This window comes from Tamandua tetradactyla, chromosome 1, assembly GCF_023851605.1.
Source record: "Tamandua tetradactyla isolate mTamTet1 chromosome 1, mTamTet1.pri, whole genome shotgun sequence".
Lineage (NCBI taxonomy): Eukaryota > Metazoa > Chordata > Mammalia > Pilosa > Myrmecophagidae > Tamandua > Tamandua tetradactyla.
This window is the reverse complement of record NC_135327.1, coordinates 26,449,582-26,474,482: the sequence shown is the minus strand read 5'-3', so window position 1 is coordinate 26,474,482 and position 24,901 is coordinate 26,449,582. Positions and strand designations below refer to the sequence as shown.

Genomic DNA, 24,901 nt, shown 5'->3' with positions numbered 1-24,901 from the left:
TGAGAAAACAAAAACATTTTTGCTTTCTCATATGTACTGGCTTAGCCTTCTTTTGCTGAACTTTATGAAAAGGGTAACACACTATATGTATGAATACGGCTTTGCAACTCAGGGTGTTTTCTGGCAGTTCAGCAACAGAGAACATAACATGGTAGAAGAAAAACCACCAACCCTCTAACCAACTCCCCGATAAGTTTTCAACCAACATGGCTCCAAAAGGTGAGTGGATCAGTTCTGCGAGGCTCCTCTTGGCCAGAACGTGGTTTCAGAACTTGCCGGCAGGAAGTAAGAAGTGTCTTAGCTCATACTCTCTGTTTAGCTGGGACAGTGTGCCTCTAGGCCAAGGGCACAGGTTAAACCCCACACTGATAAGGCTGTTCCTTGGCTGTGCTGCAATCATAATCATGTAAAGTGACAGCAAATGTCATGGTAAAGGCAGATCAAGAGAACTACATCTGTTGACTTATTATTAGGAGGCAAATGTCAGGGAAAATAAAATATGCCCCAAGCAATTTATTCCTGTGGAAACCCAACAGGCTTCAGCTGGATGGAACCAGATACTTCCTCCCAGCCTTCTGCTAAGAATTGCCTCACTAGATACTGGGATCAAAATCTAATCTGTCTCCTTTGGTGATAAATACTTGTTGGTGACAGTCAAGAATATGCCACACAAGGAATTATAGGAAGATTACCTCGCAAAACATGTTTCCCAGGGGCCAGTAAAAGGACCTGGAGTTACTCCCTAAGCCCCTCGTCGTAGTTGGGGAGAAGAGAGTATAAGAGGCATAGAGGTATTGAGGATGCTCAAGAAGGTTCTGTGGGCGCCAGAACGAACACTTTCCCATAAGCGAATCTTCCAAGAAAACATTTTCAATAGTTACTGCATTTACATCATGTGTATTTTTAATTTTTTTTTTTTTTAAAATGGGCAGGCACCGGGAATCGAACCCGGGTCCTCCGGCATGGCAGGCAAGCATTCTTGCCTGCTGAGCCACTGTGACCAGCCCATTTTCAAAATATTGAACTAAAACCCACTGATATTGGTTATCTTTTTTAGAGCAGTGCAATAATTTTCTTTTTAAGACCAAATTTATTTAAACAGAAAAAGTGAGCTGCTTTAAAAAAATTTTTCAGTACTGTTAGGGGATTGGGCTATGATACAACTCAGGAAAGAGGTGTGGGAATAACAAGTTTGAACAAAGGTACTCTCGATATTTTTAAGGGACTGTAATTTCTGTTTCCTAAGGTATGTTTGAGGTCAGACAGTTTAGTCTCTGCCTAAAGCGGCCCTCCCCATCCCCCAGACCAACACCCCTAGTGAGCCATACCAACAGAACCGGGCACTGAGACCAGCATCCTGGGTGCTCCCAGGGGCTCTTCCCTAAGCAGCTGCAGGGGCAAGAAGGTATGGGAGTCCCTATTGCTGAGCCAGTGGTCCCCAAAACCAGGGACCACTACCTCAGGTCTCACCATAAGGAACCCTTAGGAAAGGTCCTGAAAAAGTGCCCTTTCTTTCTCCTGAGACCGCTCTTTTCCTTAACTTTAGGCAACGTTTCAGAAAGAAACATGGTTGGGCAAACCACTTTTCATGCAAATAGTTTTACTGGTTGTAACAACCCCCACCCCCCGTTTAGTGCTGGGAGGGAAGGAAACACTGTTTTAAGAGGGGATTTCTAGACCAAGAAAGGGAAAAATTCCCAACTTACAATGATTTCTGGCCAAAACAATGGTCAGGGGTGGGGGATCCATTAGTCATTACCCATCTAGACAGAATTTTTGTTTCTGATGTCAATAAAACCCGACCCACAACCCTCCTAGCTTCAATAAGTTTTTTTTTTTTTTCATGTGAGAAGCATTTCTAACCATGGGCCCTATTAGGAATTACAGTGCTTCACTTAGAAAGGAACTTACACATCATCCGTCTAGCATCTTGGGATTCTCAGGTACACAAGAAGAAGGGATATAAAGAAAAAACTGGAGTGGAAACCAGGAGCTGGGCTCCAATGTAAACAGAGGCATGGTCAGCTGGCATGTACCCTGCCATGGTACTCACTCAATTCACAACTGATACCACTCGATTCCCCACAGACCTGACGGGCTAAGACGGTATCACCCTCCAGCCACCTAAGGGAGCCACGCACTCTAACACCTGCATGGGACAGGATGGATTCTTTACTAGGCTGAACTGCCTTGTGGAAAAACAAAGCCCACGGAAAGTAACAAATAGATACCTTAGAATCCTGTTTAACTCAATGCAATGCTACAGTGGATAAGGCCGATTTTCTCCCAGTTATCAGGATGGACTGATTACAGAGCCCATATTCATTTGCCTGAAGATAATTGCCTCAATTCTCCACTTCACTTTGCACATATAGAAATAGTTCCAATCTATCCGAGCCTCAGTGACTAGACATGTAAAATTGGTCTAATCATATTTTGAAGAGCTCACGCTGCAAGGATTTCTCTGAGTGTGTGCCTGAACTATAACACCCCTCCCCTGTCTGGGCTCGTTACTCACTCCCTCCCCCGGGTCTGAAGGGCTGAGTCAGAACCTCAGCGGATGAAAGGAAAACAACTCGGAAGCTCTCTGTCAATGCTGGGTGGCTGAAGGAAGAGGTGGGATGACCTGGAGAGCTGGATGAAGACAAAACCATAAGTCAGAGTGAATTCATGACAATTGGGTGGTCCTTTGTCCCAGGCCATTAGTCACAGGCTGTGCAAGGCAGAACTGGACATCTAAGACTATTCAGGCTGAGAGCATTTTTGAACACTGATGTCTCAGCTAGCCATGAGAAAGAAGGAGAAAAGGTCAGTGGGACTGGGTAGACAGAACCAGTCCCAATTTTTACAGAACAAAGCAAACAACTGATCAGATGTCCAGGGAGGAAAATAGGAACCATGTGAAAGCTAAAGGTGGGGCTGAAGCAGAGAGTAGGGGCATTGTCTCCAAGGACCTGCGCGTGCTCGCGCACGCACACACACACACACACACCCTTTTCCTCAGGAGGGGCCTTCCTAACACTTCCTATTTGAATCTCGGACCTAGAAGTTGCTCCTCCCATGGCAGAGATAGGTAGGCAGATGTTACACTGGTGGCAGAACCTTGCTAGAATGCAAGGCAATGCTTGAGAAGACAACTCTGAGCAATCTATGTACACAGGAATGCTATGCATTTCTGATCCTATCTCACTTTCAAAATGAACACATAAATATGGTATTGTACTCTCAACAATGGCCTGGATAGAATATAGCCATGCCAAAAAGATGATTATTTCCCCCGATCATTTGCTTTTAGCTCTAGATGGCATTCCCTCCAAATCAGAATCAGGAGCTCAGGTTTTCACCATTTCTACTGGTGAGAGCCAACTGATATCAGTGCAGTCTGAGTAACAGCAAAATAGCACCCTAGAGAAATGAGCCGAATGCTTTTGTATTATAGCCAGACCTCTTTGGGGGAGGGGCCAATGCCAAACTCCCGGAGAGGTTGAGTCTGGCTGATTGCCACAGTGAGAGGTGGGAAACATGTCAAACTCCCTGAATTCATTTCTATCCAAAGGAAACTTTGTAAAGCTCTCCATCTCCAAAAATAGTCCTTCCCAATGATTGTCCAAAAACATGTTCAAGAGTGATTATACTCACTCATCTGAGCAGAGCAGAACCAGTCTTTTATCTCAGATTCCATCTTGGAAAACGTGTTGCTACCCATGAGACCCATGGCAATGGCCTGCCAACCTTTGGAGAATTCTCCTAAGGTTGACTACTCCTCTTCAGACTACTCCTCTTCACCTCGCTCGGAGAAGCCAGCATAGCCTTGCACATGCTAGGCACAGAGGGAGAGGTAGATTGAAAGCAATCTTTTCATGAATGTTTAAAGATCCAAAGAAAAACTCAAAATCAGACCACGTTAAAACTCACCTCTGTGAGAAAGGAGATGAAATGGATAAACGCTACCACTGATTCTAATCATGGCTACTAAACTTCCCAACCCTGTTTTATTGATCTGATTTTTTAAGTTTATGGAACTTACTCTTTTGCACTCTTTGGCACCCTGTTTTTTTGTTAGCATTTGGGGGCATTTCACATTGAAGGGCACACTGGTGGGCTGCAGGGGTTATTCATCCTCCATTACTTCTACCTCCCTACAATGCCAGAATAGTGTCTCAGTGACAGAAGTGATTCGATGGATGATTGCTAAATAGCCAATTTCATTTTTAGTTTCTGAGACAGCTCCAGGAGGGAAGGCAAAGAGATAAATGTAATTAATAGATGGGATTTGACTAACTTCTTTGCTTCAATAAGTGAGTTGTGGAGCAGAGAGCCTTGGTGCCCAACGCTGGTTGGGAAAGCTCTGCAATGAGCTGCTGGTTCCACCCATGCACACCCGTCTGCCCATGTCTTGAAACTGCCACCCAGACATTCCTTCCACTTGGGCTTTCAAACACTCCCAAAATAGAAGCAAAGTCAAAAGACTCTGTCCATCCAGAGCTCCAAGCCCCTCTCCCACATCCCACAGATGCCTTTCCTGGAATCAGACTCTGAGTTGAAAAGAATGCTGGTGGTCACTGAGTTCCAACTCTACCCAGCACTTAAGCCCTGTGGAAAACATCTCCAGTATGTGGTCATCTGTCCCTTCATTGACCACCTCTCTGACAAAGAGCTCACAACCTCCTGACAGCCATTCCATCTCAGAGTCCTAATTGGTAGAATATTCTTCCTTGAGCTCATCAGAAACCTGCCATGGGTTCTAATTTTGCCTCTAGAGCCACATAAAATAAATCTGTAAGCCTCTTCCACAAGGTTCTGAAGACAATCTTCTTCACAACTCATCCAAATAAAAACCTTATTGTATGATACTGTAATGAACTGGAAACTGTGCTTTCCTGTCCAACTGGTTTAGGAGCCTCCCTCCCACAGAGCCCTGAAGGTAATATATGGCCTCTCTTTATTTACCGCAGACAGAGAGAGCCCCTTGTTCCTTAGCCTAGTAATAACCTGAGGTCGTTCATCACCCACTTGCTCCTTTTTGAAATTCACTCTGCAGCAAGCACTTTTTAAAGTCATGCACGTAATGCATTTTAAAGAGCGTTTCTGCACAGATCCATTTGCTCGACCTCGGGACTAAGTGCGAGATGGAACAGTATTTCAGCAAGCTACCTCACTCTTCTCTGAGCCTGCCTGAATGTACACTGAAATGTATTTGCAACTCTACATGACCGGGGCTCTACAATGCAGTGCTTTCTTAAATGTTCGTTTGCTGATTAAAATGTATCTTGCAAAGAAAGTGCATTACTAATGCAGAATCTAGTCCAAAAATATGTATTATGTAATGTACATTTTTTTAATAATGCAGGCAATCTCGATGTATCTATATTAGTGAATCAGCTCTGGACTGCCATCTCCATTATAGGCATAAAGCACTCCATCTGAAAAACGAAGTTCTTTCTTATGTACACTAAAGAATCATAATCCACCTTGTTGCTGACAGCTGGTATTAGATTCTATTGAAAGGGCATTTACCAGCACCCACATATCCCTGGTTTTTTTTTCCGCTGTGCCCTGAAATCCACTTGAATGACGTCTTTATGTTCCGTACACTTCCAGGGAGATGGCGGGGGTGGGGTGGGAGGTTGTTTGTGTTAATGGAAAGAAAGAAAGCAGGTGGGTCAACATGAATAGAATCTTTAGAAATGGCCCCCATCAGTTGGGGCTGAGAGGTAAAGGTCAGGACTTGAGATCAATAGCTCCAAACACCCCTGTCCAGTGTCCTCTGGTAATATTAATATCCATGCAGTGACTAGAGCCATCCAAGAGGTTGTGATAACAAAATCCTTTCACAACCTCTCTGGAGAATGTTAGAAAATGGCATGACTGGAACATCGGAGTTTTTCCTTTTATGGGGTGTACCAAATCAATCCCACCTTATTAGATCAATCAGTACTTTAATGCTACAGGCCAACTGGCAGAACATGAGCTGTAAGGTGGTCACAGCTAAGAAGCCAGGTCAGGAACATTCAAGAACATCCACAGTCAAGATGCAGAAACTAAAAGTTCAACCCTCAATCTTAACTGCACATTTGACCACTTTAGGGCAGAGGCCAAGGTGTAAGGATGAGGTCCACTATAATGAGTAAGTTTTATTGCCATCTGGTCAGCCACCAAGAGGGAATAGCCTGGGGACAACCTCCAAAGGGAAAGTAGAAGACATCTAAGAGGAAGAACCTCTTTAAGTTTCCTCATACAGACTCAATGAGGAAAGAAAAAACCCACCATGACATGCCCCAAGCCCAGCAACCTCATGGGCACACTCAGAGTTTCTGGAAGATGGTTTCACTCTCGAGTTGTATCACCTTTGGACTTGTCACTATGGCAAAAGGGGCATTTCTTACTTCAACATGTGATGACAAGATGGAGGACATACACACATGAGCCAAAAGATCAGTCAGGTTACAGATAGAACAAGAACTTCCAAAGCGTTATCCTTTCCTAAGCAAGGATCACTCCAGGGCTCCATCTCCAGGAGGTCATAGGGTATATTTCATGTGGGGTTCAACAACATGATCTACAGGTGGCTGGTCACCTCCTAACCCTATTGCTCTGATGGACCCAGCAGTTTTCTCAGGAGAATTCAAGCTGGAGTAAAAAATATTGGTAGGTACAGAGGGATTCTTGGTAATTTAGTCCTAATTAGCAACAGATGAATTCTAAAAATTATTAATGCAGGAATTTTTCTTTGTCACTGCTCTACCTTTGGTACCCACAATAGAGCTTGGCTCCTGGTAGGAACTCAATATATATTTGTTGACTGAATTAACTTTGTTGAAAACCTATTAAAGAATTTAAGAAATAGCTTTAAGGGGTGTCGAGTAAGAGTTCCTCCATAACTGACCACATATGACAGCCTCAAAGGAGCAGACACCCGACTGTATGTACTATCATTTGTGGGGGGGGGGGGGGGGGGGCAAGATAGTGTGTGCAGAAATGGCTTCCCTTAACCAGCCTCCCTACTAATTAAAGTCTAACTGTGGTCCAGTGCCTATTCTCCCATAGAGCTCATGGTGGGTCTGCCAAGCACTTCTTAAAGAAGATGCTTATTTGCCCATGAGGTAATTAACCAAGTGAGACCAGTTGTGAATGGGGTGTATATTTTTTGGAAACTTCTCTAATTATACTCATTGTAACAAGATCTGCCAAAGGTGGCTACATGATTAATGACTGCCTGAGGTTACCATCCTCAAACTATTAAAGCCCTGGAAAACGCCTGGGGCTGGCTCATTAATACTCACCAACAAGCCCTTTATTCCCCTGAACAGTTGCAATTTGGCGATCTGGTTTTTAGTTGCTTCCAGGCTTTGCTCCTTTTATTGATAACCCTGGAGTAGCTAGGGAAGGGGTTGGAACCCCTGGTGAACCTGTACCCAGCTGCCCAAATCCTCTAACCTGTGGCTAGCTCGCTGGCTTTCTCGTTGGCACCCGCCAGGTTCCCCGCCCCTAGCTGCACCCAAATCATTTCAAACAAGGTTCCCTCCTGCCACCTGCCGGCCCGCCAGGGTCTGCACTACTCGCTTAGCGCCATCGCGTAGCCGGTGCCCAGGCAGCCCCCGCCTCCCTACTGCACATGCCCGGCAGAAGTCCGGGCGCGCAACTTTGCAGAGCTCTCCGCCCTGTCCTCCTCGCCTCAGTCTCCTCTCTCCTCTCCCAGGCGAGAGGACCAGCGGAGGCACCTCCCGCAAGTCTTGGGCTGCAGAGTCTGAGACTTAGCTGGAGGAGCCCGAGGCGGAGATACTTTTTTCAGCCCTTCTTTCTGCTCAGAGGCAGGCAAAGGCTTGGAACCTTAGGGAAGTTTCCAAGTCGTCGGGAAGGTAGCTGTTTTCTCCTCACACCGAGGTGAATCTGGGACCTCAGGATCTAGCATCTCACCTGGTGAGGTGCACCTTTTCTCAGCTTGGGCAGCCAATGCGCATCGGAGCCTTCCTCTGCAGAGCCAGAGGTCAGGTCGGCTTCTCGGCGTGCGCCTAAAAGGATGGATCGGAGGTCCCGGGCTCAGCAGTGGCGCCGAGCTCGCCACAATTACAACGACCTGTGCCCACCCATAGGCCGCCGAGCTGCCACCGCGCTTCTCTGGCTCTCCTGCTCCATCGCGCTCCTCCGCGCCCTTGCCACCTCCAACACTCGGGCTCAGCAGCGTGCTGCCGCCCAGCAGCGCCGGAGCTTCCTTAACGCCCACCACCGCTCCAGCGCCCAGGTTTTCCCCGAGCCCCCCGAATCTGACCACGAGCACGAAGAAGAAGCCGACCTTGAGCTGTCCCTCCCCGAGTGCCTCGAGTACGAGGAGGAGTTCGACTACGAGACCGAAACCGAGACCGAGTCCGAGTCCGAAATTGAGTCCGAGACCGAGCTCGAGACCGCCCCAGCCACTGAGCCTGAAACCGAGCCCGAGGACGAGCGTGGCCCCGTGGTGCCCAAGCGCCCCACCTTCGGCCAATCTCTCACTGAGCGTCTGCACGCTCTAAAGTTGCAGAGCCCCGACGCCTCCCCTAGTCGCACGCAGCCCAGCACTCAGGAGCCCCAGAACCCCACTGAGGGGGAGGAGCTCGAGCCTGAGGACAAGGATCCGAGGGACCCCGAAGAGTCCGAGGAGCCCAAACAGGAGAAGAAGCAGCAGCGCCGCTGCAAGCCAAAGAAGAAGCCCACCCGACGCGACCCATCCCCGGAGTCCCCTTCCAAAAAGGGGCCCATCCCCATCCGGCGTCACTAATGGAGGACGCCGTCCAGATTCTCCTTGTTTTCTTTGATTCAGGTTGGTTGCCCATCGCTATATTGGGGAGCCTGAGGGCAGTGTGGGAGCGGTGGGAGTATGAGAGGGAGAAGGTAAAGCAAGGTTAGGAAGGAAGGAGGAGAGCGGGTCAACCAGCCTGGGAGGGAAGGGGTTGGGGCGTGCTGGAGAAGGTACCCCATATCTCCCCCAGGGCACCCCGGTGGGTGCCCTGGTGGCCATAGGCTTGTTGGACGGCGGGGCGCTCCCTGAGCCCCGCTACAGACAGCCTGAGGTCTCCGAAGCTGGTACCCAAGACGCGTGACTGAATTCTAGGCGCGCCCCAGGTTTCGAGATGCACACCTGAAGGGCACCGGTAAGTCAGTTGTTTTATCTTAAAAGAGTCTGCCTCGGCGGGCGCCTGAAACACGGTCCAGAATGCGCGCAAACTTTCACAAAGGGAGAGTAGCCGCGCTGTAGCGACACTGTTGCAATGTGCGAAAAGTAATCAGAATGGGATTGGGCGAGAATTCCGGAGGCCGCCGATTTCTGGGCAAAGCCTCGGTGAGTGCCCCACCTAAGAAAGAGTCTCCGAGCCAGTAGCCCGGGTCCCGGCAACCGCAGGACCTCGGCACCGGTGACTCCCGCCGCTGCGCGCCAGTCCTGGCTGCCTCAGCCTGCCTTGGTTCGCTCGGAGGGCCGGGGACCTCTGCAAAGAGCGCGCGCACCTGCCTATGCGCGCCAGAGCCTACCGCTGGAGGCCGGCCAGGGGCTCCTTGAGTGCCGCCCGCACTTGAAGGGCAGGCAGATGAGGTATGGGGGATTAAATGGGTGCCTTTACGGGCTACCAGGGTTGGCAACGCGGAGTTGGATACGTTGGGGCATCACCTTTTGGTGCAGCCGCTCGGACAGCGGGGCTGGATGCCCCTGAGCTGGAGAGGTCCGGGGCTGTTTGCCCCAGGGGGGACGCGAGAGAAAGCTAAGAGACCCGCGAAGGGATAGCGCGCGAGGAGAAAGATAAAGCGGAACAAGGCACGGGCTGGAGAGTTGGGGCACCCTACAGTCCATCCCCAAAGAGCGCAGCACTAGCGGAGCTGGTAAAAGGGGTTGGATCAGACACAAGTCCTTGGGCCGGTGGTCGAGAGCGTGCAGAAGCCGGTGGCTTAGGCGGCCTCAGGGAGGAGAGGCTGCACGCAACTACCGGCCATTTTCAGTTCGGGTGGAGCTAAGTTTGGAATCTCACCTGGGGGGAACCTGTTCTGATGACCGAGTACAAAAACTGGTCGCAATCAGGTAACCCATTTTCCTCGTAGGAAGCGTGCCGCCCTCACCAGTCCTGGGGGGAAAAGATTTATAAGTGAAATACATACTTGCAAAACCTCACCCGATTTGGAAATTGATCTTTTCTTGGTGCGCGTCTGCGTGCGCGCCTCGGTTCGCGCCAGTTTGAATTAATATAAATAAGGATCATTTGAGGGAAAAGTGAAGCGTTCTAAGTTTGAAATGAAATGCGGGTCGGATCCTTACACCCCTAATTAGTAAAAAGGATGCGACTAGAGGGAAAGCACTTTAAAGTGGTCTTCCTTCCAGGACCCCTTCCATAAGAAAGGCGTCATAGCTTTCCCCCAACTTACGGTTGCGGCGCTGCCTAATGATGGTTGGATGCCTTAGGGTCTTCACCAGAAAATACTGTGAAGGCAGTTTGCTTCCATCGGCAGCATGGAGTGTCTTAATGTCTGGGGGCTGCCAAGGGTCTGCAGAAGGACCCAGCGTGCCATGCCTTTGACCAGGAAGCCTGAAATTGTCTCAGTACGGTTGAAATGTGCCTCCCAAAGTTTAAGTGTCTCCTTAATGGGAACAGTGATGGTGTGTTCCTTTCTGTGGCACTAAGTGTTCTGTTTTTCCTCTGGGAAGGTCTTGGAAGCTTTCACCAAGTAATACCTCTCTCTTGTGAACTGCAAAAGGTGCGATGGTTTTTGTTAAATTTGGGGGTGTTTTTCAGTGTGGGAGCTATCTTCAGAGACACAGTAGTCTAAGGGGACCGGTTTTCTTTCTTTCTCTTCTTTTTTTTTTACTACAAGGAAAATTTTTTAAATTTCCAAGCTGCTAAAAAAAAATACCATAAAATGGAGCGGCTTAGATAATAGGAATTAATCAGTTAAGTTTTGAGGGTAGGAAAAGTAGGGGACTGGTTTTCCAGCAGTTTTTTTTTTTTTAAGAGAAATTAGCATATTGCCATGTTACTGGGTGAATAAACAAGTTTTGGGGGCAAAAAAAAAAAGCTCTCCGTGACTAGCCCACACCTCTAGCCCCACCCCAATCTGTTTTTTAAATAGAAGCCTAAAAGATCTGGCTTTCTTAACTCTAATAATGTCCAGTTCCCCTTTATATATTGGGGATGGGGTGGGGGGGTATCCCTTCCATAAACATACAAATCTAGTTTGTTACCGTTCAAACTCACTTTCTTCCATAGATTACCTTTTAGTTAAGTAGAGGGTATGCACATTGTGAAAACCTGTTTCCTCCAGTGCCCCTCCCCCAACCTCCTCACCTGCGGAGGGAGGCCTTGTTCCAGGATGGAAAAGCCATTGAGGGACACTACAAAGAAAACTGAGGTATATAGGAACCTGCCCAGCATCCATCAGAGAAGAGGGGATTTTGCTGCATAGGTTTTCAGACCCTCTTCCTGAGGTGCTGATGTTCAGCTGCCTTTCTTTTTCTAAGGCATTTCTGGCAAATTCTCCAAGCATTCCCAACTCACTAGTGTCCCCCAATTGCCTTTTGTCTCACCCTGCTAAGCTGGGGTTAGCATTTGAATGGAGTCGCTGGCCCTTTCACACAGGTGGGGAGCTCTAAAAAAAAGCTGGCCTTTGAGTTGACCACATACATCCGTGAATTGCTAGCCAGTTATATTTCAAATGGGGGGGGGGGGAGGCAAGGAGAATAAAACTGGTTAAATATTATGGTATGCCTCAAGATTCAGTGTTTTTTTCCTTTACTCTTTTTATCATTTGCTTAATGGAAATTTGCCTTTTTATGAACAAAGGTGCTCTCGTAACTGAATTGTTCATGTTGGAAAATTATGCAGCAATGCTCAGATGCTGTGTGGGACAACCTGGCAAGGCTTTACTTCTAAAGTTTTGAAAACAAAATGTTTAATCTATATTTATCAGAATTCAAGAACTTGGAATTTTAAAGTTTAGAAATGGTTTTAAGAGAATGTTACTTTGATGAACTGGAAGCTCTTTCCCTCTGGAATTACTTACCAGCCATTTACTCTTTAACCCTCATTTTTAGCAGCTGTGATAAAAAATTTAATGAGAGAGAGCTGCAACGTCAGTATTGGTAAGAATGAAGGTCTTTTTTCTTTTTTAAATAATCCGCATGAATTTTATTTGTATTATCATGGCTCTTGATGAAAAGAGGGATGCTGTTGAGAGGAAACTGAGCAGAAACCATGGTGTTGGGGAAAGCATGTCTCTTAACAGGAAGGTGACCTATAACAAAAAACAAATCACTAAAATCAAATTAAGCTCCCAGAGGCCAGTGATGTCATATGCCAGCTCAAGTGCTGCCCATCTCAGAAAAAAGTGCCTGGCAAAGGGGATGAGATTCTCAAATTACATCTTTAATCCCCATGTTCCAAAATGAGGGATGGTATTCCTTGTCCTGCTCTGTGGGGTTTTATATAATGACTCTATTTCCAAAATCTTGATACCCCAGAGACAGGTGGTAGAATCTAATAGAGAAACACTGGGCTGCTTCTAGACCTGATCCTGCCAAAATGGCCTCTGGGCTGCCCCACACTCCTCTGCCTCAGTTTCTTCACATGGAAAATTAAATGGCCAAATAAGACTTCCTATCACCCTCAAAATCTGTACTAGTTTAAGAAGCTTGGAGTTGTCCAATTTGACTCTATCAATGGAGAAAAAAAAGTTGATCAAATAAAAAGCACCAACAGGGAAGAAATCTGTTTTGTGTTGATCTGATGTTGATTTTTGTCAAATCTGCTTTTTGAACCGGTGACAAAAATGATTTTAAGAGAAAGGTTAGAGAATGAAGAATTCCACAGCATCCTGCCACTGAGGGGAAAAATGAGGCATCCTTTAGAGCAGATATTTAGTGTTTGTCTTATACGTGTTTGTTTTTCTCCACTTTTTCTCTCTGATCTTAGTGTCTGGAAACAGACTTTTCATAGTGGGAGCAGGGAGAAGGCAGCACTGCAGTTTGGAGATGCTAACTGCTTGGGAGAGCAGACTGACAGAACACTGGTTAAGTAATCACAAGGGTTGAATGATTATTGAGTAAAACTTTTAAGTGTCCTGATTAAGCTAAACCTAGGAAAATAGTTGAGGTTGCAGCTAGTTAGGATATTTTTGTTTAATTGCTCCCCTCCCCAAGAAAATCTATACCACAAATACAGATAATCTATGTATCAATGTACAGTGGGAACTTGTAATAGCTGAGGTTTTCATCCTTACCCGAGGCCCCTCCCAGCACCTCCCCCTCCACCACCACCACCCCCTGCCCCATTTCAGAATGCAAGATATTAAACAAAGCATTGGTTAAAAAAAAAACAAAACTAATTTCAGTCAAATTTAGTGATTAAGTATCACCACTGCTGTTAGGTATTTGAACTTCTTTTTTTGTTTTTGGCCACATATTACAAGGCTATAAATAAATAACGTGAATCACTGACAGTTGTTTCCTTTTTCAAGTCGCACTGTTACCTATGCTGGGAGGAAAGAGAAAAGCTAGTGCCTAGTTAATTCACAGAACAGAGAAGCTGAATCAAGGCCGGAGTCTGCAGTGCAGGCCACTGCCACCTGTTGACAGGGCTCCTGCAGCAGAGCAGGAGACCTGAGAGGAACCAACCTCACCCCACTCTGCCTACAGACCCCCCTATTCACGCATGTGCATAGCTCCACATGCCTGTGGCTTATTTTAGGGTGAGCTCATTACAAGTGACCAGGTGGACTGGCTAACAAAAAGGCAGGGCCATCGAACCAAAAGGGGGAAGAGGGAAATGAGACAAAGTGTCAATGGCTGAGAGATTGCAAACAGAGTCGAGAGGTTATTCTGGAGGTTATTCTTACGCATTAAGTAGATATCACCTTGTTATCCAAGATGTAATGGAGAGGCTGGAGGGAACTGCCTGAAAATGTAGAGCTGTGTTCCAGTAGCCATGTTTCTTGATGATGATTGTATAATGATAAAGCTTTCACAATGTGACTGTGTGATTGTGAAAACCCTGTGTCTAATACTCCTTTTATCTACCTTGTCAACAGATGAGTAGAACATATGGAATAAAAATAAATAGGGGGAGCGAATATTAAAATAAATTTAGTTTGAAATGCTAGTGATCAATGAAAGGGAGGGGTCAGAGGTATGGTATGTATAATTTTTTGTTTTCGTTTTAATTTTCTGTTGTGTTTTTATTTCTTTTTCTGAATTGATGCAAATGTTCTAAGAAACGATCATGATGATGAATATGCAACTATGTGATGAGATTGTGAATTACTGATTATATATGTAGAACGGAATGATCATATATTAGGAATGTTTGTGTTTCTTCCTTGTAATTCTTTTTAAAAAATTAAAAAATAATAAATAAATAAAAATTTAAAAAAAGGCAGGGCCAACCAGGCTGTGGGGATAGGAGGACAGGAGAGGCAGGAATAGGACAAAGGAGGGCCCAAAGCAAGAAGATCTGAGGAAGACAAAGGGAATAAGTTTTGAGGGATCACACCAAAAAACTGGAAGATATGGGGCAAAAAGAGAACACTAAGGAAGAAACAGAAAGATTGGGGAGCATAAAGTCAATTTGAGGAACTTGGGGGGAAAGGTTTGGGGAGACTCAAAGTCAGTCTTCAAATATCTGAGGGGGCAAGCCTCAGATCAGTGTGAGGAAGAGCATTTTTAACAGCCAACAGTGGCCCTGGGGAGCTGCTGATGGGAACCTCAGATTAGCCCCCCTCAATGTGGCTTTTCCTCTGAGAGTTTCTTACAAACCTGGCAGGGAAATGTCCATTTTGGAGGGGCAGTGGGTTTTTCCTACAAGTACCTCAATGACTATAATCAAATGTAAAGATTGAAAACCTAGGGAATCTCTTTTTGTAGTTCAAATCTAAAGCCTTGCATTTGGGTCCAGGGAAAGGCTGGTCTTCTGGGCCCCCGCTTTTTGTCCTGCCAGGTTGGGGGGGGTTCTGGCACAGATTGACAGCCAGCTGAAAAAGACAGAGTCCCCCCACCCCCTGCCCCCATAAGAGTTGGTTCCTGAATGCCTGGCTTATGTTGCTGTCTCAGTTCGACTTCATTAGGGAAATTCACTCTAGGTAATTGAGATTGTGCTATAGGTGAAGTACACCATCCCCCTTAAATTCAAACAACATTGCCCAGAAGCCCCCAGGGTACCTGGAATGTCTATCATGAATTACAGGAATATTAAACAGAGTTTACACTAAATCCAAATTTATCTTCCGGGATTCCCTCTCACCCTACCAGCCCCCACTTCTGCCCTTCTTTCAGTCCCTTTCCAATGGCACTGCCTCTATGCTGTTCATTTTTTCCAGAATGGTCGCTTTTCCTTCTCAACTCTCTGCTGCAGCATCAGCTAGTCTGGAGAAGGAATTACACAGTTCAGGCAAGTGTGAAAAGAATGTCTGGCCCCACACAGGTTGCTGGATGGCACCCACTTTTTTTTGACTGACAGTGTCAATCTGATCCAAGCAGACTCTGGTGGCACTTCCAAGAAAAGGGCAGCTGATTATATAGCTAATGAGCCTATGAAGGAGAGTCTGAATTCTTGGTTAGGGGCCTCTGACCTTTGTGGCTCTAGCATGGGGCTTGTTCATCTGGCAGATAAAGTACTTTCATAAATATGGTTTCCACTATTTTTAATATTGGGCTTACATCTACTGCTCACCCAGGGTCTCACCTCTTCTATTTGAGGCATTTTTCCTTTAGCTGGCACTCGCCTGAGACAGTCTGGTCACACAGACCCTTCTGCAGAAAGCAGCATGCTGGTGCTGCCTCCACTGGCCAAGGCTGGCAGAAGAAACACCAAAAGGTAAAAGGACAGGGGCAGCCAGTCCTAATTGAACAGTAATTACTATTGAACAGCTTCAAAGTCTTATGGCTAGTCAGCACTCAGAAAACATTTGTCATTGTGTGGCTGAGAAACTTAATTGTGGGCTGAATTCTCTTTCCTATATTCTTTCCTTTCTGCTTTGGCTTTTTCCTCCCAACTGATGAAAAGCCGTCCCCCCCCCCCCCCACCTTTCTTCATTTGAAAGAGACTTATCAACTAACCATGAGTGGGCTACGGACTAAAGAGAAGAATTTTGTGTACTGCCCTCCCAAAGCCACAGGCTGGAAGGAGAGCAAACAGCTGCTGAAAAAACTGGGTCTTCTTGCTTTCTGCTCTCTTCCTTCTTCCCCACTGCCTAATTCTTCTCAAGGGACCCTCTTCTACTTTGCTTTCTCTTTCTTGGCTATAGGGAAGAATTCAGAAAGTTTATAGGCAGTTACTTAAAATTTGGATGTACCTTGTGCTTTTGGCAATGAATAAGAATCCCAAAAATTAAGTATAAACACAATCATTTGTTGATTCTAATTTATGCTGTCCTGAAGACATTTCCACTGTAGTGAGAAGACAGTTTGGGAAGGCCCAGGGCACCATGTGAGGATGCCAAGGAAGTGGACTACCTTCCTACAGGTGGTAGTGGTACCATTCGGAGAGTCAACACTGAAGAAGTTAAGTTCTTTCCATTTGGGGATATCTATTTACACAGTCTGTTAATTTGATACCTGTGGCACCTGGGCCATTTGCTCAAACAGGCCTAACTTTCTTCAGAAATGCAGAGTTAGTGGAAACATATGTAGCATTTCCCATCCCTTTCTTAAGTCATCATTGTAGAAAATCTATTATTTTTAAATAGCCAAGTATACACAATTTTCAAGAAACTGTCATCTGAGTTTATACAGGCAACCCCTTCCCCCTCAGACACAGCACATGGCCGCGTTCCAGCCCTTCCATCTACCACACGCTCTTAGTCAAGGCCCTGGCAGTCTTTATCCTTCATCCAACTTACTCCTCTTTCAGGCACCCTGACTAGCCTATCTTGACTTCCTCTTCCTTTGCTATATGAACCCATTAATTGATTTCCTTGTCCCTGCTCATTTCTATCAAATATTTGCCTCTTCCCTGATGGAAAACCATCCAGAATTGTTACAAAATTGTAGTGGATGAGTCTAAAAACTACTGCCCGTTATGGGCCCTGGACTAGGCTGCCCACCAACACCCATCCCCAGGCAGTACATGAAGACTGGGTTCTATCTTGAGCCAGTGAGACAGCCAGCTTGCTTGCAGCAGGCTCGATAGACTGCCCTACAGTTAGAGTGCCCCCAGCCAGCCATTTACTGATCACACATAGATCTTATCATACCACCTTCCTCAAATCCCCAAGCCAGTCCTCAGGCTACCTTTCTGATCAGTCAGCTCCTCAAATATCTGGCCATGCTTCTGGGGTCTCTCCTCAAGCCGCACAGCCAATGTGTTGTTGAGTTTCACTCTTAACCCCACTTGCCCAAGTGATGTGAGGTTTTCAGCTTATAGTAGCCAGTCACTACAGAAAAATAAAAGTGGACAAAAAGGGAAACATTAGGGTTCTTAAGTGTTAGGATTTATTCTCCCTGGTCCTAATTTAATCTGAAGGTGATTCCTACTCAAGTCTCATTGTCCTTTCTCATCCTGCAGCAGTGGTTCTTAATGGGGGGCAATTTTGCCCCCCAGAGGATGTTTGGCAATATCTGGAGATATTTTGGGGTTGTTACAACTAAGAAGATGCTGCTGGCATCTAGTGGGTAGAGGCCAGGGATGCTACTAAGTATCTTTAACTGTATAGGATAGTCCCCACACAACAAAAGAATTCCAACCCCGAGTATCAGCAGATTTCATATGCTGACCACTTCCTAACTTCCCTCTGGGGTTCCCCCACCTGCCCCTTAGCCCTCACTGCCCTCTCCAGTGGCCCAAATATTGGCTTTGTCCAAGATTCTATCACCAAGTATATTTCTCCCCTTGAGAGTATTTTCTGATCCAGTGATTTCATCTCCTGCTAAGGACAATTATCAATTTGAATTTATTGGCTTTGCCTTCTTTTAAACTTAGACCCATCCTCCTAGTGTGTCACAACCTCCATCAAAACTGCCCATCAACTCTGCAGTGTCTAAAACTAAATTGGCTCCGCCACCATGCCGGCTCCTCCCCACTTCCCCCATCTCACTCATGGCTGGCCAGCCAAGTGCCATTGGGCCCCCTCCGCTTTTGTGCATTTCTAGCACAGAATTTCAGGAGATCCTGCTCCCCTGACTGTGTGTGGCTCACTCCCTAAAAGGTCACAGCCAGCCATGGCCTCCTTTGTGCACACACATACCCATTCCTTTGTTCTCTTCCTGAGGGCTCCTCCATGCTGCCTCAATCCTTCCTAAAACATGGCTCAAAACATAACTTGCAGGACAAAAAAAACTTTCCATGTCCTCTCTATTTCCTTCAAAAATAGCCTCAAAAGTGTTTGCCCTAGCCCACAGCATCCTCAGAGACATTCTTCTATTTTCCTTGCTTTTCTTCCTCTGCCCCTCCAAGAGCCCAGATGGCTTATTCTGTTACCAGGTCATGCCCCATGCTTCCTACCACTGGATCTTTTGTTCCCGGTGAGCTGGCTCCCATCCCCCCACCTATTCATAGCCAAGGCATCTATCCTTGACGCCCATTTGAAACGCCATTTCTTCCTACACCAAGCCTTCCCGGGTCCCCCCCTCCCCCCATCCCAAGTGGAAGTCTTTCTTTCATTTTTATGCTGCTATTTCCTTTGGGGGGGGGCTGGTATCTGCCCAGCCTTGATCCCCTCCATGTATGTGCTCCCCTGTCAAATAACCAAGATAAGCCAAAAGAACGTTGAACAAAGGGGGTCTCACGGGCCCAAGACAACGTTGCACAAAGAGGCCCCAAAACCATCCCTTGATGGATGCCTTGGGAAAGAGATCTCAAATTCGCACCATCCGAAGTGAGGTGGGCTGAGCGCAAGGCCTGGTGTGAACAAAGGTTCCTTCTGGGGTCCCCAGCGCGATCTCCCTGGGACTCAACCCCAGCGTCTACTGACCTTCCACTTTTGCAGGTCTCAGCATTCCTGGGGTCAACAACTGCATCGGGGCGGGAAGCCCTCTCCTCAGGGTCCTGGATCTCTACCTCCAGGCCCTGGAAATCTTCTTTCTCCTCACCTCGCCCCAGCGGCGGTCCCCTATGTTAGGCAGGTTCGCCAACCGCCATCAGCGAGACCAAGGGTCGACCCCTTGGAGCCCCTGGCCTCCCCACCCAGTCTTTGTGACTTGTGGTGTCAGGCAGAGTGACCCCACGGCGTTAACCGACCTCGTGGCCTCCCAGGCCTGGCGGCCATACACCCGCCCACCAACGGCTTCCAACCACCCTACCAACACCTCTTTGGGCGTTCCAACGCGGCGCCCCCTATTGGACCTCCCACCCATATCCGGTTTCCGGTCGGACGCCCCCTGCTCATTCGCCAGGAAGACTTGATTGGCGTGACCCCAGCCCAATGGCTGACCCGGTGCTGGAGTTGGAGGGGGAGTGAGTTGGCTATTGGGACCCAGTGGGCCCATTCAGTAGGTTCCCAAATGGCTGAGCTATGGTGCGTGCGGGTAGTTGGCCGAAGTTTGAACCAGAGTTCAGTGTTGGCATTTGGAAGCATGTAGTCCCATAGGGAGGAGGCAAAGCGCCTTTGGAGGGACCCCCAGACGTTAGTTCAGCTTTACCAGCGTTCCTCCCCCACAACAGCCCCCTGCACGGTGGGTGGGGGGGAGGTCGGGGCTCGGTAGCTGTGGTACCCTCCTTCTGAGGAAGAAGGACGCGTTAAACTTAAGATCGGACCGTGCTGTGGTTCGCCCGCAGCGGCTTGTGGTTATAGCGATCCCGAGATCCAGGCGGTGCGTCCTGCGAGCGGCAGCCCACCCGATGTGGCAATCAGCGGGCCATCCCTTCCCTATGGTTCCGCAGACCAAGCAACCACCTGTCCCTTCCCAAAGTGCTCGCCAGTCTGTGCTACCCGCTGGGCAGGCTGCCCGCGCGTGCGAGATTTTCTCTCCTGGGTTGCAGGTTTTCCCCTGGGTCAGATCCCTCCGCAGATCCCCAGACCCGGCGCGGTACACAGCACGCGCCGAGTCCACCCAGACACGACGGGTGTTTACCCCTGTGGGCTCTGAGCCCACCCTGTGCTATGGTAATAGCGCAGCCGGGCGACCACTGGCTTGTGGCCGGGCTTAGTGGTGCTTCTGCGTGTTCTAGCAATGGGAAAGTAAAGCGGTAACCCTGAGACACCCTTAGCAAGAAGAAAGGAGCTGAAAGGGCGCTGCGGAAGGGCCAGGGGACTAGTTGGACTTGCCGCGGGTGCTAGAGCCTTGGAGCCGCGTGGTGCCGCGGCACTGTGTGTGTGCCTTTGGATTCAGCGTGCTCAGAGGTGCCAATCTCCGAGACTATTCCAAGCCGGCCATAAACCTGGACCTAAATCCACTTTGTCTCTTCCCCAGAATGGTGCGAACTGCAGAACTCCCAGGCCTCCACTCTGTGGGGTCTCCATGTGCGCCCCGCACTCCCGGGTTCTGGGCTGCCGCGCCGCCGCCGCCACCGCCGTGACTTTTCCCGGGAGGTTTTGCCTGGCATTCAGTGGTGCACGCCCAAGACCCTCTTATTCACTCTGCCTCACCCTATACAAAAACGTGGAGAGACCCCCTGCCCGCGCTGCTCTAGGCCACTGCGTAGACCCCTAGAGTTTGGTGGGGATGGGGGACTTTGAAGGGCTTCACGGAAGCCAGCCTCGGCAAGCAGCAAAGGAAAACTGCAGAAGAGATGGAAAGTGCCCTAAGGCGATTTAAAAGCAATCATGTGCAAGCACTCGGCAGCCCCTCACTTCCCCTCCACCTTTCCGGTGGGCTCACGACCACCTGTCGCATTCTCATGCGCTATCATCCCCCTTCCCGGGCTCCCAGAGCCTTGCGCTATGGACTTGGAACTGCCGGGAACTTGGAGCTTGGGATCGGGGGCTTTCCGGGACTGGGGGCTGCGGCTCAGAGGTATCTTGAGGTGAGACACCCTCCTGCAGTAACCCCTCCCTGGGGGGTAGAGTCGGTTAGGTCAGGGAGGCAGGGTTTCAGCTCCTGCGTTCAACCTGCCCGGGACCCACGTCTTGCGTCACGTGTCCCGCAACGCAGGGAGAGCTTTCTCTCTGGCCAGGGATGAAGCGAGGAGAAAGCCTCCAAATCGTCAGGGAGAGGAGTGGAAGGAACCAAAACGTCCCTCGGAGGCCTGCGCTCATCGCTCATCAGCCCCTTACCCAAAGTCCGGGGTTGCGAGTGCCAGGAGCCAGCGTCCCCTGGTGGCAGAGAGCGGGCACTACAGACGATTTTCGGACCGAATCGGCACGCTCCTCAGATCCAAGCAGGCGGAGCTAGCCTGGAGCAGAGGGGGAGAGAGAGAGAGGAGGGACAAGGACAAGGACAAGGGGGGGCCAAGGGGGCAGCTAAGGGGATAAAAAGTGGCCAAGAAGGGACCAAGAGTCCACCAGCAACGGTAGAGTTGCTACTGCTATGGTCCAGGGTCTGAAGTGTTGAACTACCAGACTTCACCCAGGTTGAGCAGTGAGGTTGGAGAACTTTCTAATTGGTACTTCGATTTTTTTTTTCCAAAAAAATTTTTTCACCCTAGTTTGGTTGGGTGCTCCGTCTTACGGGGCCCCCAAATTATCTTGAAAGGCCGCCACCGTGTTATGGGCCTGCGCAACCGCCTCGACGGCAATCATATGTCAGGACAACGCGATATCCCCCTTGAATTCGGGGAGCAGCCCAACCAACCACCTTTGGAGGCCCCAGGGGCAGCTGCCCCCAGTGCTGGGCCTGGCGCAGCCGAAGCGATGGAGACCGAACCGCCTACCAGCGAGCCCATCCCGGTCAAGACTAGCGGTGAGGCCTTTGGATCGCCTGAGGTCTCCGAGCCCTGTTCCCAGGGCCTCGGCCTGGCCTTCCAGGAAGCTGGAGCTTGTGGAGGCCATAGTCCACCTCCCGAAGAAGTCAAGCTCTTCCAGACCGAGGAGCCCAGCGTGGGAGGCCTCTGGCCTACCCAGGAGCAACCTAGAACCTTCGCTGGGGCCCGTGCAGGGGCCAGTGCAAGCCTCGAGGCCTTTGGCCCAGCAGCAATGGAGCCCCAAGCCTTCGATGGTGCCAAGTCAGGCCTGGGAGGCTACAGCCCTCCACCAGAGGAAGCTCTGCCCTTTGAGTTTAAGCAGGGAGGCTGCAGTCCACCTCCCTTGCAGCTCGGAGCCCTCTCTCCGGCCAGCCCAGGTTTGGGGGTCACCAGCGCTCCCCCAGAGGAGCCTGGACCCCCCAGGTCTGCAGACGCAGGCTTTGGAGGATCCAGCCCTCTCCCTGAAGAGGCTATGTCATTTCGGTTCGAGGGAGCAGGCTTTGGGTACGACAGCCCACCCTCTGGGCTCTCCCAAGTCCTCCCAGAGACCGACCGCGGGGCCCAGGTCTCAGCAGTCGCGGTCCCGAGCGCGGTCCGCCTCACTCCCGCCGAGAACGCGCCCCCCCTCTGGGCCCCGGGCGCCATCGACAGTCCAGTCCGAGAGGCTGTCAGACCTCCTCTTCACTTCGCGGGTGACAGCCCCCCGCTGGAGATCGCCCGACCCCAGCTCAAGATTGGCAGCGCCCCCATTGGGGTCTACGACGCTCCCGTCAACATGGACAGCCCCCCAATCGCGCTTGACGGCCCGCCCATCGAGGTCTCCCGAGCCCCAGTTGAAAGAGAGCGAGCAGAGCCAGGGAGACCCCCAGTTGAGGGTGAAGCAGCCGAGATGGAAGGAAGCTCAGCCACTGCTCCCGCCGAGGGAGGTAAAGTACCTTCTCTCGGGAACGGAGCCCCTGATGCCAGGGACGGTGCCCCTGACTCCCGGGACGGAGCCTCTGACGCCGGGGACGGAGCCTCTGATGCTGGGGACGGAGCCCCTGACGCCGGGGACGGAGCCCCTGACGCCGGGGACGGAGCCCCTGACGCCGGGGATGGAGCCCCAGACGCCGGGGATGGAGCCCTTGACGCCGGGGATGGAGCCCCAGACGCCAGGGACGGAGCCCCTGATGCCGGGGACCGAGCTCCAGACACTCCAGACACCGGGTGTGCCGCTGATGCCCCTGCAGCCCCTGACGCCCCTGCCACCCCTGACGCCGGGGCCACCGCTGCCACCCCTGACGCTCCCGCTGCCGGGGCCGCTGCTGCCGCCCCTACAGCCCCTGCCACCGGGACCGCTGCCGCGGTCTCTGCAGCCCCTGCCACCCCTGCTGCCAGGGCCGCCCCTGCTGGCCGGGTCACCAGAGCCGACGTCCCTACCCGGGCATCAAGCAGGCTCAAGATGCAGCGCCTTAGACCCCCCAGCCCCGAGATCCAGGCTGCTGACCCGCCTACTCCGCAGCCTGGTCGCTCGGCTTCCCGGCGGGGCCCCAGGTCCGACCGCAGCGACGACGAGGAGTCCGTCAGCAGCGATGAATCCTCTGCCAGCAAAGACGACCCAGGAGAGGGGACCTCCGGAGGCCGCCGCTGGGGGCAGCCCCGGAAGAACCGCCGCCGCCGCCGCAAGCCCCGGCGCAACTTACTCCGCAACTTCCTCATCCAAGCCTTTGGAGGCTGCTTTGGGCGATCCGACAGCCCCCAGCCCAAAGCTCCTAAGCCCCCCAAAGTCAAGAAGGTTTCACTGGCAGAGAAGCGCAGACAGATGCGCAAAGAAGCGCTCGAGAAACGGGCTCAGAAGCGCGCCGAGAGGAAACGCAGCAGACTCATCGACAAGCAACTCCAGGCTGAGAAGATGGGGTACATGTGCACGCACCGCCTGCTGCTTCTAGGTAATGCGGTGGACGCTCCCCACTAGGAGCAGAGCCGCCGGTGGGGCCCGGGAGGGGGTGGCAGGGCTGCCCAGTGGGGTTCGGGGCCTGGCGGCCGGAGGAGGGGGTCCGGGCAAAGGCAGGAAAAGCCTGCTCGGAAGTTCCTGCAAGGGACCCTAACTTTACCCTGGGAGCGGGAGGGTACCCGGGCAGGCTCCGGGGGCCGAGGTGTGTGCCCTCCAGGGAGAAAAGTGGCGCAGAGCGACATTGAGGGTCGTTTCGGGCTGGACAAGCCGGCACCAGCGACAGTAAGCTGCCCCGGAGCCTTGGGGTGGGGGCCGGCAGAACAGGCGAGGGCTTCAGGTGAGCCAGGAAGCGCTGAGGAGGGGGCTGGTGCCTCCCCAGGCGAGGACGGTTTGGGCCGCGGTGGGTTGGGGACGTCGGGAAAGGTGTGCCCCCGCCTCGCCTGGCACGGCTGCTTGGACTCGGAAAGCTTGTGTTTGGTATGTGTTAGTGTCCGTATCCTGTGTCTGCCTGTGCATGATCAGCTCAAGTATCCCCAGTTACCCCAACCCCGGCACCCCAAATTACCCGCCGACTGTGTACTTGTACTGGAGAAGTGGCTTTCTGTGTTTTGCGCTATGGCGCGGTAAAAAAAACTTTCCGTGTTCGCGCACTCTGGTGGTACCTGTACGTTGGCGCTCTGCAGCGGGCAGCGCGAAAATACAGAGGGGAAGGTGGCTGGACATCTTGGGTTGAGGGGCCTTGGCGTGAGGGGGCCGGTGCACACCGGCCTCCATAACCTTTTTTTCTGTGTGTTTCTCTCTTTTTCCCTCTGCGCTAAACGTTTTCCTCACTTCTTATTCGTTCACCAAACCCTCCCGCCTTTTACGTTGAAAAACCAGACACACAGGTATCTGGGGCGTCCAGGACTGCACCCAAAGATTCAGCATTCTGCGCACACTCAGCTTACCTTGTAGGGGGTGGAGGAGAGGGGTCGGGCGGGGGGCACTTAATCTGCTTTGGGCAAGTCTAGATCCAAAAACAAAAAAAAAGAAAAGAAAATCCACTCTGGGCTGACTGGGCTGGTTCCAAGGGGGTGGGCGTGGCTGTGTTTTAAAAAAATGAAATAATTTTTTTTCCCCCAGGGAAGAGCCCGAGGTAAGCCAATCATTTACTCTTTTACATAGAAAACAGTAGGAGAGGCTTGAT

At 50.3% G+C, this 24,901-nt stretch overlaps 2 protein-coding genes, 1 long non-coding RNA gene and 1 pseudogene across 6 annotated transcripts in view; 3 read left to right on the top strand and 1 right to left on the bottom strand.

The window, feature by feature from the left end:
* Positions 1 to 7,751, top strand: part of LOC143680411 (N6-Methyl-AMP deaminase-like) — a 32,065-nt pseudogene extending 24,314 nt beyond the window's left edge.
* Positions 7,604 to 24,901, top strand: part of LOC143644207 (neuroendocrine secretory protein 55-like) — a 55,550-nt gene continuing 38,252 nt past the window's right edge. The window contains exon 1 of the mRNA XM_077112873.1: positions 7,604 to 8,797. Coding sequence (XP_076968988.1) covers positions 8,021 to 8,755 — 735 coding nt within the window. The 5' untranslated portion in view covers positions 7,604 to 8,020 and the 3' untranslated portion in view covers positions 8,756 to 8,797. The remainder of the gene's footprint in view (positions 8,798 to 24,901) is intronic.
* Positions 10,099 to 19,295, bottom strand: LOC143644215 (uncharacterized). 3 transcript variants are annotated; one of them, XR_013156557.1, is made up of 4 exons: positions 18,916 to 19,295; positions 17,237 to 17,379; positions 16,064 to 16,245; positions 10,099 to 12,249 (listed from the first exon to the last, which is right to left on the bottom strand). It is a non-coding gene; the product is annotated as an uncharacterized LOC143644215 (long non-coding RNA). The 3 variants fall into 3 exon arrangements; XR_013156556.1 differs by lacking the exon at positions 16,064 to 16,245 and adding an exon at positions 15,690 to 15,799 and having other exon boundaries at positions 18,916 to 19,294; XR_013156555.1 differs by lacking the exon at positions 16,064 to 16,245 and having other exon boundaries at positions 18,916 to 19,292.
* LOC143644180 (guanine nucleotide-binding protein G(s) subunit alpha) overlaps positions 21,574 to 24,901 on the top strand; it is a 57,852-nt gene continuing 54,524 nt past the window's right edge. For both annotated transcript variants that reach the window (XM_077112821.1, XM_077112811.1), the window contains exon 1: positions 21,574 to 23,710. In XM_077112821.1, the coding sequence (XP_076968936.1) occupies positions 21,589 to 23,710 (2,122 nt within the window). In that variant the 5' untranslated portion in view covers positions 21,574 to 21,588. The remainder of the gene's footprint in view (positions 23,711 to 24,901) is intronic.